At 42.2% G+C, this 12,003-nt stretch overlaps 1 protein-coding gene across 9 annotated transcripts in view; it reads left to right on the forward strand.

Moving 5' to 3' along the window:
* ANKFY1 (ankyrin repeat and FYVE domain containing 1) overlaps positions 1 to 12,003 on the forward strand; it is a 63,156-nt gene that overhangs the window by 32,341 nt on the left and 18,812 nt on the right. For all 9 annotated transcript variants that reach the window (XR_004990447.2, XM_036452325.2, XM_036452328.2 and 6 more), the window contains 6 exons: positions 5,954 to 6,158; positions 7,790 to 7,858; positions 8,077 to 8,276; positions 9,622 to 9,719; positions 10,697 to 10,925; positions 11,870 to 11,968. Coding sequence is in view for 8 of the 9 variants with exons in the window: in XM_036452325.2 (XP_036308218.1) it covers positions 5,954 to 6,158; positions 7,790 to 7,858; positions 8,077 to 8,276; positions 9,622 to 9,719; positions 10,697 to 10,925; positions 11,870 to 11,968 (900 nt within the window). In the remaining variant the exon portion in view is untranslated. The remainder of the gene's footprint in view (positions 1 to 5,953; positions 6,159 to 7,789; positions 7,859 to 8,076; positions 8,277 to 9,621; positions 9,720 to 10,696; positions 10,926 to 11,869; positions 11,969 to 12,003) is intronic.

The raw sequence follows: 12,003 nt of genomic DNA on the forward strand, positions 1-12,003 counted from the left end.
TCCTGGTGTTGAGTTGTATAAATTATTTATAAATTTTGGATATTAACCCCTTATCAGGTGTATTATTAACTATTATGTTCTCCCATACAGAGGGTTCTCTTTTCATTTTTTAATAAATCTTTATTGTTGAAAGTAGTACATATGTCCCTTTTTCCCCCTCACTGATCCTTCTAGCCTGCCTCCTCTTTTCATTTTGTTGGTGGTTTCCTTTGCTTGATATAATCTCATTGGTTTATCTTTTCCTGAGTTTCCCTTGCCCTTGGAGACGTATTGGCAAAAATATTGCTATGAGCCCGGCTGGTGTGACTCAGTGGTTGAGCGTCGACCCATGAACCAAGAGGTCATTTGTTCAATTCCTGGTCTGGACACATGGTTGGGTTTTGGGCCCCATCCCTTGTAGGGGGCATGTAGAAGGCAGCCAATCAATGGTGTTTCTCTCTCATTGATGTTTCTATCTCTCCATCGCTCTCCTTTCCTTTCCTTTCTAAAAATCAATAAAAACATTAAAAAATGTTGTTGCTAGAAGTGACTGATACTCTATTGCCTATGTTTTCTTCTAGGATTTTTATGGTTTTGCAACTTACATGTAAGTCTTTTATTCATTTTGAGTTTATTCTTGTGTATGGTGTAAGTTTCATTTTTGGGGTATGTATTCTGTCCAATTTTCCCAGCACCATGTGTCTTTACTCCATTGTATGCTCTTGCCTCCTTTGTCAAATATTACTTGACAAATATTACTTTTTGTGGTGTATATGCTGCTTCTTATGCTAATACTATGCTGTTTTGATTACAGTGGTCTTGTAGTATAGTTTGATATTCAGTATTGTGATACCTCCAACTTTGTTGTTCTTGCAGTAGTCATTTTTGACGTAGCATTCCAGTATTGAATGAAAGCTTTCAAAAATGCCAGAGCCTTGCCCTGGCCAGTGACTTACTTGGTTGGAGCGTCATTCCATACACCAAAAGGATATTGGTTTGATTCCATGGATTATAGATTTCAGATTCAATCCCTGATGAGGGTGTTTATAGGAGGCAATTGATCGATGCTTCTCTTTCACATTGATGTTTCTCTCTTTAGAGATAGAGGATATCTCTTTTAGAGATAGAGGATATCTCTAAAATCAATAAAACATTAAAGGGTGAAGATTAATAAAACAAACCAACAACAACAAAATGCCAAAGTCTAACTTTTGTAGAGGGATAGATGATTTGATTAAAGTACTTGGCCACTTTTTTATTTACATGTGGATATCAGAGACAGAATGTACTGGTTCCCCCACATCTTAGTCATGCGTATTTACCCTTTCAATTATGTGTTATTATTACGCTCTCATTTCTCTGCTACACTTTTGCCATTCACAAGTTGTTCCTTGTAGGTGGAATGTAGTAACTTCAAATATGGTTCTGTTGTGGCTGTGGCTTTGTCCTTTTTGGGCAAAGGTTTTAACAATGTAAACATCGCTCTAAGCCATGTGTTAGAGGGCTAAGCTTGCTGGCTGGTGGAGAGGAAAAATTTGTTCATCATTGGGAAGGAAATCCTCCGAGTCCATCAGTGTGAGAGCAGATGCATTTTTCCCAAGCACTGTTCTGCACTGCGCAAAGCCATTGGTGCTTAGCGCTGGGCGTGTGTTCAGTGGGGAAAGTTTCCACATAGGGAATTATTCTTTCCCATACTGTTTAATGACTGAGATGTTTATTTTGGAAACAAATAGAAATGTTACTACAAAAACAATCTCAGAGTTATGTTTCTTTCCTCTTAGGGAGTTAAATTCTTGTGTATGATGAAAAAACATCTTTGGTGAATTATTAAATATTTTGGTGATTGCTTAGTTACAAGAATTGCCAAGAATTGGTGATGCATTCCTGATGCTTATTTTCAGATTATTTATTCTTCCACTCTGAATTTTGTCATTTGCCTATAAGCCAATGGATTGCAGAGTGGATGTGATAAATCTGATTGCTGCTAACTTTGGAGAGTGTGGCACAGTATGGTGGAGACAGCCCTGACATTGGAGGTTGGACGTACTAAGGTTTGAATCCTGGCTCATCCACTTACTCTGGCCTTGGATAAGTCACTTAACCAGCCTGGTCTCCTTTTTCTCACCTGTGAAATGGGAAGCATTTTATACTGATTGTTGGGAGAATGAGAGTCATTGTTAGCAGTACACCTCGCACAGTGACTGCCATGTGGTAGGGCCTACCTGGGTGGGCCCTGTGCTGAGCACCGCAATAGCTCCCATTCCTGTAGGAACTTTTTTCACTTTTCCTTCCTCAACTTGAGCTTTAAACTTCCTATAATAAGAGTGAAGATCTTTCATATATGAGATTTAAGTCGGGTTCTGGACACATCTGTAAACAAAATAGTCAGTGACCTTTCTGTTGACTAAGTTATTCCAGTCAGTTTGTATGAAGAATGAAATAGGTAGCCAGTGTCTGGGTGAGTCCACGGGAGAGATGCCATCTCTTCTGATTAGCTGCATCAGGGCAAGAAGATAAATCTTCATTAAAATATATATACGTATCTAGTTGTCCTTGTGCTGATTTTTCTTTTTCTTTTTTAAATTCTTTATTTTCTTTATTTTTTAATATATTTTGATTTTTTACAGAGAGGAAGAGAGAGGGATAGAGTTAGAAACATTGATGAGAGAGAAACATCCATCGGCTGCCTTTTGCACACCCCCTACTGAGGATGTGCCCGCAACCAAGGTACAACATGCCCTTGACCAGAATTGAACCTGGGACCTTTCAGTCCGCAGGCTGATGCCCTATCCACTGAGCCAAACCGGTTTCGGCTGTGCTGATTTTTCTTAACAGCCAACATCAGTTAACGGGTTAAATAGGATGCTCCCATCTATTTGTAGATTTGCACTAATGGGAGTAGCATGAGACACAGTTTGTATTAATTAAATAATGAAAGTTACTGTCTGTTCCCTGAATATAACTTCTATCCTGCAGCTGCATTCAAAGAAGAAAAAAAAATGTATTCAGATTGTTTTTTTTAATGTTAACTATATTGTTAGGACTATTTTTTGTGGACAAGTCATTATAATATCTCATGTGCCAGACAGTGTTGTAGATGAGGTGATGAAGTAACTGCAACTTTTAAGCACCAGTTTTTATTTTAAATGGTTTTGATGGAAATCTTTCCACAATGTATTAGAGGTTTTCCTATTGACAGGAACTTCAGAAACAATGCTTTTGGTGTTTTCTATTCCCTCCCATTGTTCTGGTGTTTGTTTTTTGTTGTTGTTGTTTTTTGTTAATTCTCACCTGAGAATATTTTCCCATTATATTTGAGAGAGAGTAGGAGAGAGGGGAAGACACAGAGCCAGACATATCCATGGGTTGTTTCCGACCAGGGCCAGGGATTGAGTCTCCAACTGAGGTGTGTGCCCTTGACCGGAATTGAACCTGAGACCCTTCAGTCTGCAGGCCGATGCATCTGAGGGGCCTGTGGTGGCCTAGTCACCTCAGGGCAAGAGCTCACCTTCTCCTGCAAGATGGTCCCTTGGAGGAAAGAAAGCGCAGAGTTTCTAGGAGTGTTGAAAACCAAATGATTTTGAAATTCCATGCTCACTGAACACCAGATGAAACCCATACATTCAGATGAACATGAGCACAGGAATATAGATAACAGACTTGAGAGCTTTGCCACTCCTGAAAGCCTACCCTGTTTCCACGAAAATAAGACAGTGTCTTATATTAATTTTTTCTCCCAAAGTTGCGCTAGGTCTTATTTTCAGGGGATGTCTTATCTTTCCATGCGCTAGGTCTTATTTTTGGAGGGTGTCTTATTTTCGGGGAAACACGGTAAGCCTCATTCTAGATGTTTAGACTGCGTAAGTATAGTTGAAGAAGATGTAATGATATTGCAAGATGTAAAAGAAAGCCTCTCATTAAGTGACTTTAAGAGAAAAACCATCATCTGGAAGTTGTGATTCAGAGGAGTATGCATCAATAATATGGACAGAATTAGAAACAGGTAAAAGTATCCAGATGGAAAGACAAAATAGATCAGCTATGGAAAGAGCATCTTTGTTTATGATCGATATATTGAACAAGTTCCAAGGCGCCTTTAACAACCTGGCATTCATCCCAAGACCTCCAGCGAAGTTAAGATACTTCTTAACTTAATCAACAATCATGGGACCAACAGGTCAACCTGGGAGGTTGCTATGCAGTTTTGGGATTTTCCAGTTAAAGAGGGATGTGATTTGCAATAAATTAGTCCTGTATAAACCTTGGTGAAATGGGGACAGAATCTACAGACAGTACCTCTGAATCCCATGAGCTCTTGGGATGACTTTGCTATGTATTCTGGACTGTCAAGGGGAGGATGAGTTTGATTTGAAAGACTTCCCAGCTGTGAGCTAATTGGGCTCGTGGAAGCCACTGAGAAAACAGTTGCTTCCACCCAGCTGGAATGTCTCATAGCGTGCATTGTGCCTTTATAACGGGTGGTTTCTCTGTTAATAGTTTATTATCTTATGATGCATTGTCATTCTGGTCTTATTTTCATTAAGAAATATTAATTTTATGTGTAGTGATTTATGCATGTTTTGAATTATAAATGAATCTAAATCTAAAGAAGATTGAACTTTAATTTTATAGTGAACTTAATTGCTTAATTCCTATCAGCCTCCAAGTTAACTTGACAAGATAGTCTAAGTGGTTTTCCACAGTATTTTTAATATTAAAGTGCCACTTGTCAGATTGCTTGGTTCTGAACTTAACCATGTATTCATGGAACCAATCTAGAGTCAGGTTTTTCTTGCTGGTATATTTCAGAAATGTATATCTTTCATATTTTCATGAAACGTAATTTTTGGCCCCTTGTCAAGATTGTCTATCAAGGTAGTTCCTTTCCCTCACACAGAACACTAAACAGACAAAAATGGTTGTTTGAGCTGTTGAAATTACTGGGTCTTATGTACGTTACTCAGTTTCAATTTGATATTTGTGAATAGTCCTACTTAGCTTTTCTACCTGTAATGCTCTAAGAGTTAAGGCTGTGGAAGGAACTTAGACATTTTATTTTTACATCCAGTTAATTTACCATGTAAAATTTTTTGTAACTAGCAATGTGTACAGATTCTTTCTTCAAATATTTAGTTGTAAACTTTTTGTTAAGACTGTTATGTTTGTATGTAATTAGATTGAGAAAAGAAAAAGAATCTTTGGGCAGTAATAAAACAATCATCAGGTGTGGTCTTACTCTGAAGAGGATCCAGTATGCAAGTACAGCAGGTTAAGGGTATCTGTTACTAGGTATAGACTGTGAGAGCAAATGATTGAGGGAGAGAAATTGTATTGGGGAGAAATCTTGGAACCCTTTTTGAGAGTTGATAATCACAAGAGGCTTTTGAAGGATAGGAGCCTGGTATACTGAAACTAGAAGCCTGGTGCATGGCGTTCATGCACTGAGGGGGGAGGGAGAAATCCCTGCCAGCCTTTGCTCTCTTACAGTCCAGGACCGCTCGGGGGATGTCCGAGGAAGTTTCCTTAGCACTGCCACAGAGGCAGGAGAGGCTCCTGTCACGGCTGCTGAGCTTGCCAGCCGTGAGCCTGGCTTCTGTTTGAGCCTGGTTCCTGCTTTGAGCATCTGCCCCCTGATGATCAGTACGCGTCATAGCAACTGGTTTTTCCACCATTTGGTCAATTTGCATATTTGCCTTTTATTATATAGTAGGGTAGTGAAGTGCAACTGTGATGAAGTGCAGGACAGATAACAGGTAATCAGAAATTGAAGGAAGTCTTGAATTCAGGTGTGTGACTCTGTGCTCTCAATGATGAGTTCCCCCCTACAGGTGTCCGGAGAGGTTCCGCTCAGACACACCCAGTTGTTTCTCTTTGTCTGCAGTTGCTGACTGGTGCCTTTTTGAGGCAACAGTGGCCAGAATAAGTTGCCCTGGTTTTGTCATATGTAACACTACTTCTGTTATTTCTTTTCAAGGAGATGTCTTTGCTTCCACTTTCCTCATTAAAAATGGGGCCCACGTCAGTGCTGCTACCTTGAGTGCTCAGGAGACACCGTTGCACCTGGTGGCATTGTACAGTTCAAAGAAACACTCAGCAGATGTGATGTCTGCAATGGCACAGATTGCAGAGGCCCTTCTGCAGGCTGGTGCCAATCCCAACATGCAGGACAGCAAGGGCAGGTGAGTGGCGAGCAAACAGACTGTTCTTAGCCCCATTCCCAGTGGTGTGTAATGGGCAGGCAGGGTCTTAATGTTCTTTGGTTGGCATTATTCAATCTGATTTTTATTCAGGTCACATACATTCATTTGATACACAAATGAGAGACATGACTAAGGCCTGAGGCATTTGGGGAAATCATTTCCATCTTAGATAACTGAGGTCCTTGGATTTTTAAGCGATTTCTATTCTCCTCATAGTGGTCATCTGGTTCAATGGCTCCAATGGAACCTTCTAGCCTCTGTTAGAGTTTCTTGGGTAAATTGAAGAAGTAGAGCACACCCTCTCAAGGCAGCCTGTCTTATTTCTGTGAGCTCTCATTGCTGGGAAATTCTGCATGTTAGATCCAGTTCTACCTTCTCCTAAATACTTGCATTTAGACAAGTCTATCTGCACAGCTTGCCACTCCTTTCTCAGCACAGCCCTTTGCACATTTGACAGTAGCAGTTGTACACCATTTGCCCCTCCCCAAAAATATTTACTGAAGGTTCCTTGTTATTTAGAATCTAAGAAAGGGCTGCCTGTTTTGGGGACAGCAGTGTGGGAGGGGGTGAATCACCTAAATCACCCCTTTTCATCATAGCAACTCAGTATTTTATAACTTTGAAAACTCTCTCAAAATAAGAGTTGTGTGAAGTTGTCAGTATAGGGAAAGAGATTTATGTGATCGACAAAATACTTAAATAAGATAGATCTCCACAAACTCTCAATATCATGTGATAATTATTTTATTACCCAAACATAATTGCATTCCTTTTTTTCTTCTGTTGATTCTTTGTCCCCACCCCTGTCGGCTGCAGTAAACTCTGGCAGTCTGTAACTCTGAGACATACCAGTCGGGGAGGGGAGGCCTGGGCCTGGGCTCCATAGTGGCGGTCTCCTTCAGGCTACTCGAGGGCCAAAGAAAACAATGAGGTGTGGTTAACGGAAACTTTAGTTAGTTCCTACCTGTTGCCACTCTTGAATGTGTTTGAGTACAACAGAGAATTATGGAATGATAGAAACTGCTGGGTTGTTTTTGTTTGTTTGTTTGTTTGTTTTAATCCTCACTCAAGGATATGTTTATTGTTTTTAGAAAGAGGAAACCAGGAGGTCTTAGGGTGAGGGGGGGGGGGTGGTGGCGGGGGGAGATGGGAAGAAGCATTGATGTGAGAAACATTGATCAATTGCCTTTTGTACACTCTCCAACTGGGGGCTGAACCTGAAATCTGGGTATGTGCCCTAACCAGGAATTGAACTTGCAACCTTTTGGTGTATGGGATGACACTCCAAGCAACTGAGCCACCCAGCCAGGGTGAAACTGATGTTTTAAAAACGTGAATATAGGCACAATCAGTAAGGGTCAGGATTTAATTGGAGACTATTTATATCTCTTCCTGTTACTCTTATCCTTTTGGCTGCTGAATAATGAAGGTTAACATATAAGCAAACCCATTTTCATTCTTTGCTACTTGGTCATGGTTTGGGACACTATTTGCCAGTGTAGAAATGTGGACGTTCTTGTGGATGGCGATTCTGGTCGCCTCCTGCTGCAGCTTCTGCTGTGCGCGGTCGGGGCCATCCTGACTGACACCTCTCCTCCTTCCTCCTGCAGGACTCCCTTACACTTGTCCATCGTGGCCAGGAACGAATACGTGTTCAATCAGTTGCTGCAGTGTAAACAGTACGTAGGGAGACACGGAGAAATGAAAAAGCAGTTGTGAGGGTGGGATTGTGAGTGAAACATAATTTTTAAAATGTCTTTTAGTGTTGTAAATTTTAATAATTGAAAGTAACTTTTAGAAAATAATCATTCAGCAAATATTCAGAGAAAGAACGAGGCTGCTGTCAGGACAGGGTCCGAAGAAAGCACTTGCTGCTCACATTGCTTCCTCGTTTCAGATTAGACTTAGAACTGAAAGACCACGAGGGCAGCACAGCTCTGTGGCTGGCGGTGCAGTACATCACCGTGTCCTCCGATCAGTCCGTAAACCCCTTCGAAGACCTCCCTGTGGTCAACGGGACCTCATTTGATGAAAACAGCTTTGCAGCGAGACTCATTCAGCGGGGCAGCAACACCAACGCACCTGATTCTAAAACAGGTAAAGCATGTGTCCCTGAGGCCAAGAGCTGGTGCCCAGGTCTGGAGGCTCCATGGAATACAGTGCTAATGATTTACCAAAAATTTAGAAACTTACATATTATTAAGAAGTGTTCTATACTTAATTTTAATTATAGAGGAAGTCCAAGTTATTTTATTTTAATATTGTGCTTCAAAAAATTTGCCTGGCTGGAGTGGCTCACTGGTTGAGCATTGGCCTATGACTCAGGAGGTCACGGCTTGATTCCTGGTCAGGGTACATGCCCGGGTTGAGGGCTCAATCCCCAGTGTTGGGTGTGCAAAAGGCAGCCGATCAGTGGTTCTCTCTCATCACTGATATTTCTCTCTCTCTCCCCCTTCCTTTCTGGGGGGGAAAAAAACTTTAGCCAGATTTTGAGTTATGTGCATTAAGCTGAAATACTTTTGTTTATTTAATGCAGTGAGTTATAGACTTTTTGGATTCAGAACTCCTTACCCTCATAAAGAGCTTTTGTTTCAGTGGGTTGTATTTTTACCTTTTATTGTATTAGAAGTTAAAACTGAGCTAAACCATTTTAAAACAAGAAGAAAAATTTTTTTTTTATTTAGAAAAGAGTGATAATACTAAACAAAATATTTCTAAGCCAGTGGTTTGCCACTCTGTTCACTAATGAGTTTGCCGACCACTGCTGTAAGGCATTACCCTTACCCAGAAGTTTTGATTTCAGGTTAAAGACATTAGTACATTATTAAAATGTTTTTTAAGTGTTTTTCCCTAAGGCAGTGCTCGGCAAACTCATTAGTCAACAGAGCGGCAAATGCGGTTCTAAGCCAAACACAAACATTTGAGGCCCCAAGAGTAAAAGTGAAGTATTTAAGGGGCATTTTCTGGTAGCATTTAGGTCATAGTGTCTTCAAAATAGACTTCCAACTCAGAGTTTCTCAGACATGGACAACTCCCCCTCCTTACCCCCAGTTTTCCACCCTGGACATTGGGCATCACCTGTAATCATTTTTTATTGTCACAGCAAGGTTGGGGATGCTGCTGTCACCTAGTGGGCAGAAGCCAGAAATACTGCTAAACATTGAGCGGTGCCTCATAGCAAAGAATTGCCTGACCCGGAATGCCAGTAGCACTGCTACTGAGAAGTGTGTTCTAATCCAGCCCAGTACGAAGACCTCACTTCCCTCTGGTCCTGGGTGGTGGCTAGTGCAAACCCAGCTCCTCCGTCTCTGGACTATCCGGAGAGGGCCTGTGTGGACTGGAATCGAGCCTCTTTAGGTGTGGGTGGTCAGGGTTTGGTGCGCTGTGGAACTTGACCTCATTGTTATGCAAATGGAGAATGAATATGCCTCCTTTCTCCTAGGAAATTGCTTACTGCAGCGGGCAGCTGAAGCAGGAAATGAGGCAGCAGCTCTTTTCCTGGCAACCAGTGGTGCCCACGTCAACCACAGAAACAAGTGGGTAAGTGGCAGGGCAGCAGGGAGCGGTTTTGGTCTGTGGAAGAGATGACAGTGGCAGTTTGAAGGGGAAAATGGAATGGATTCTTTTTTTCAATTTGTCTCTAAGTAAGCTGTACACAGTATTAAAAAAGAGTGAAACAGAATCTTGTATCCTCAAATATTGTTGATTCCTTGACTCATTCAGCAACCATTTCCTAAACATTTATGGTATATTAGGTTGGAAACTACATGTACATGTATATTGGCTGCCTTTTATACACCCCCTACAGGGGATCAAGCCCACACCCAAGCATGTGCCCTGGACCAGAATCGAACCCGGACCTTTCAGTCTGCAGGCTGATACTCTGTTTACTAAGCCAAACTGGCTAGGGTGTTTTCGAATATTGAATCAAGTACCTATCATAACAACTTAAAATGTTTAAAAAATTTTTTTTAAATGTATGTTTTTATTTGTTTCAGAGAGAGAAAGGGAGAGAGGGAGACAGAAACATCAATGATAAGAGAGAATCATTGATCGGGAGCCCATAACCCAGGCATGTGCCCTGACTCAGTATTGAACTGACCTCCTGGTTCATAGGTCATTGCTCAACCACTGAGGCACATCGGCCTGGCAAGGCTCTTCCATTTTCTGTAGCATTTATTTTAATGACACTTGTAATAGTCATCTATTATTTTTATAATTATAGCTAATTATAAAAACAAAGTGAAGGGTGGTTAAGAAGGTCATTGAAAATGCAGAAGATGATTTGCCAGAAGGTTGGACGGGTGCTTGGGAAGACATTGACGAGTCTAGGGGTGGTGGCACAGGGGAAAGGGAAGAGAGGTGACCAGGAGGAGTGGGACAGAAGTCGTGGAGGCCAGCTGGTGACAGGATGAGCCAAGGGCTGTGACTGCCACTGGGATCTGAGTTTCACTTGGGCTGTGAGGAGAACTCCCAGCCTGAAAGTGCTCTGCTTTGGATTCCGTGTTTCTGTCCAGGGAGAAACCCCGTTGCACACAGCCTGTAGGCATGGCCTGGCTAACCTCACCGCAGAGCTCCTGCAGCAAGGCGCCAACCCAAACCTGCAGACCGAGGAAGCTCCGCCTCTGCCCAAGGAGGCTGCGTCCCCAGCCAGCTCCGCGGGCAGCGTCTACCTGCAGACACCGCTGCACATGGCCATCGCCCATAATCACCCAGATGTGGTGTCTGTCATCCTGGAACAAAAAGGTGGGTGGTGGGAACCGCTGCCTGCCGCGGTGACCTGTGGGTGGCAGTGCTGAGGAGGTCATTACAGAGGTGATGGTTCTTTCCTTGGCGAGTTTTTCAGGTGAACTAGGAAAGCGTACAGTCTGACCCCCGTCTACAGTGTACATTTTCAGGATGGGGCCTGCCCATTTCACCCGCCGGGTTCAGGTGTTAGGACCTTGACTGTTTTTTCTATTTTGGGGTGTTTGCCCGGCATTTCTGTGGAGGTCAAGCAAAGCATTGCTTTGGTGTGAGCTCTGTCTTGGAGAACTCTGCTGTGGCAGGTCCTCTACGAGTCACCAGTCCTCTCTGCCTCTGAGCTCTCCTCGCCGTGAACCATGAGATCGGAGCCGAAAAGAGGGGCCCAGGGAAGCCCCCGCAGGGGGAGGCCCGTTCCCCTCAGAAAGTCAGCCTCAGCGTTCTCTCCTGTCCCCGGCTTAGGGTGACTCACCTGTGTCCTGGTGAAGGCTCAGTCTTTGGAGGGAATGGGGTTTTGGGTAGAATGCACCTTTTCTTGGTCCTCACAGGAATGGTAAGATGGTAGGAATTACCTTTAGGAAAACATTGCCAAGGCATGGTTTTGATCCTTTCCCACAATCAGGTAATTAATGGATGTTTCCACAGTGGAGTCTAATTTCCTTTTATGAAGATTCAATGTTTTAAGCTTTAAAATTTTTCATTTTTCCTATAAGCTTAGCTCTGTGTTAGATTTCTTGGCTTCCACTCTCCACAAGAAGATTTATCAGTTCATATTTTAGCCAGTCAGTTTGAAACTGATCTCTTACTCTCTCGGATACTTTATTTTTTTAATATATATTTTTTATTGTTTAAAATATTACATATAAGTACATATATCTTCTTGGATACTTTAAATTTGAACCATGGGATGGTAAAATCAAGTGTTCTTTTCCTTTAAAAAAATTTAGCTAATGCTCTTCATGCCACCAACAACTTGCAAATTATTCCGGACTTCAGCCTCAAGGATTCCCGAGACCAGACTGTGCTGGGCCTGGCCTTATGGACAGGTAAGGCTGTGCGAGAGGCTGTTGATGCCTGCAGA

The sequence above is a fragment of the Pipistrellus kuhlii genome, unplaced genomic scaffold (assembly GCF_014108245.1).
Source record: "Pipistrellus kuhlii isolate mPipKuh1 unplaced genomic scaffold, mPipKuh1.p scaffold_m20_p_23, whole genome shotgun sequence".
Taxonomy (NCBI): Eukaryota; Metazoa; Chordata; class Mammalia; order Chiroptera; family Vespertilionidae; genus Pipistrellus; species Pipistrellus kuhlii.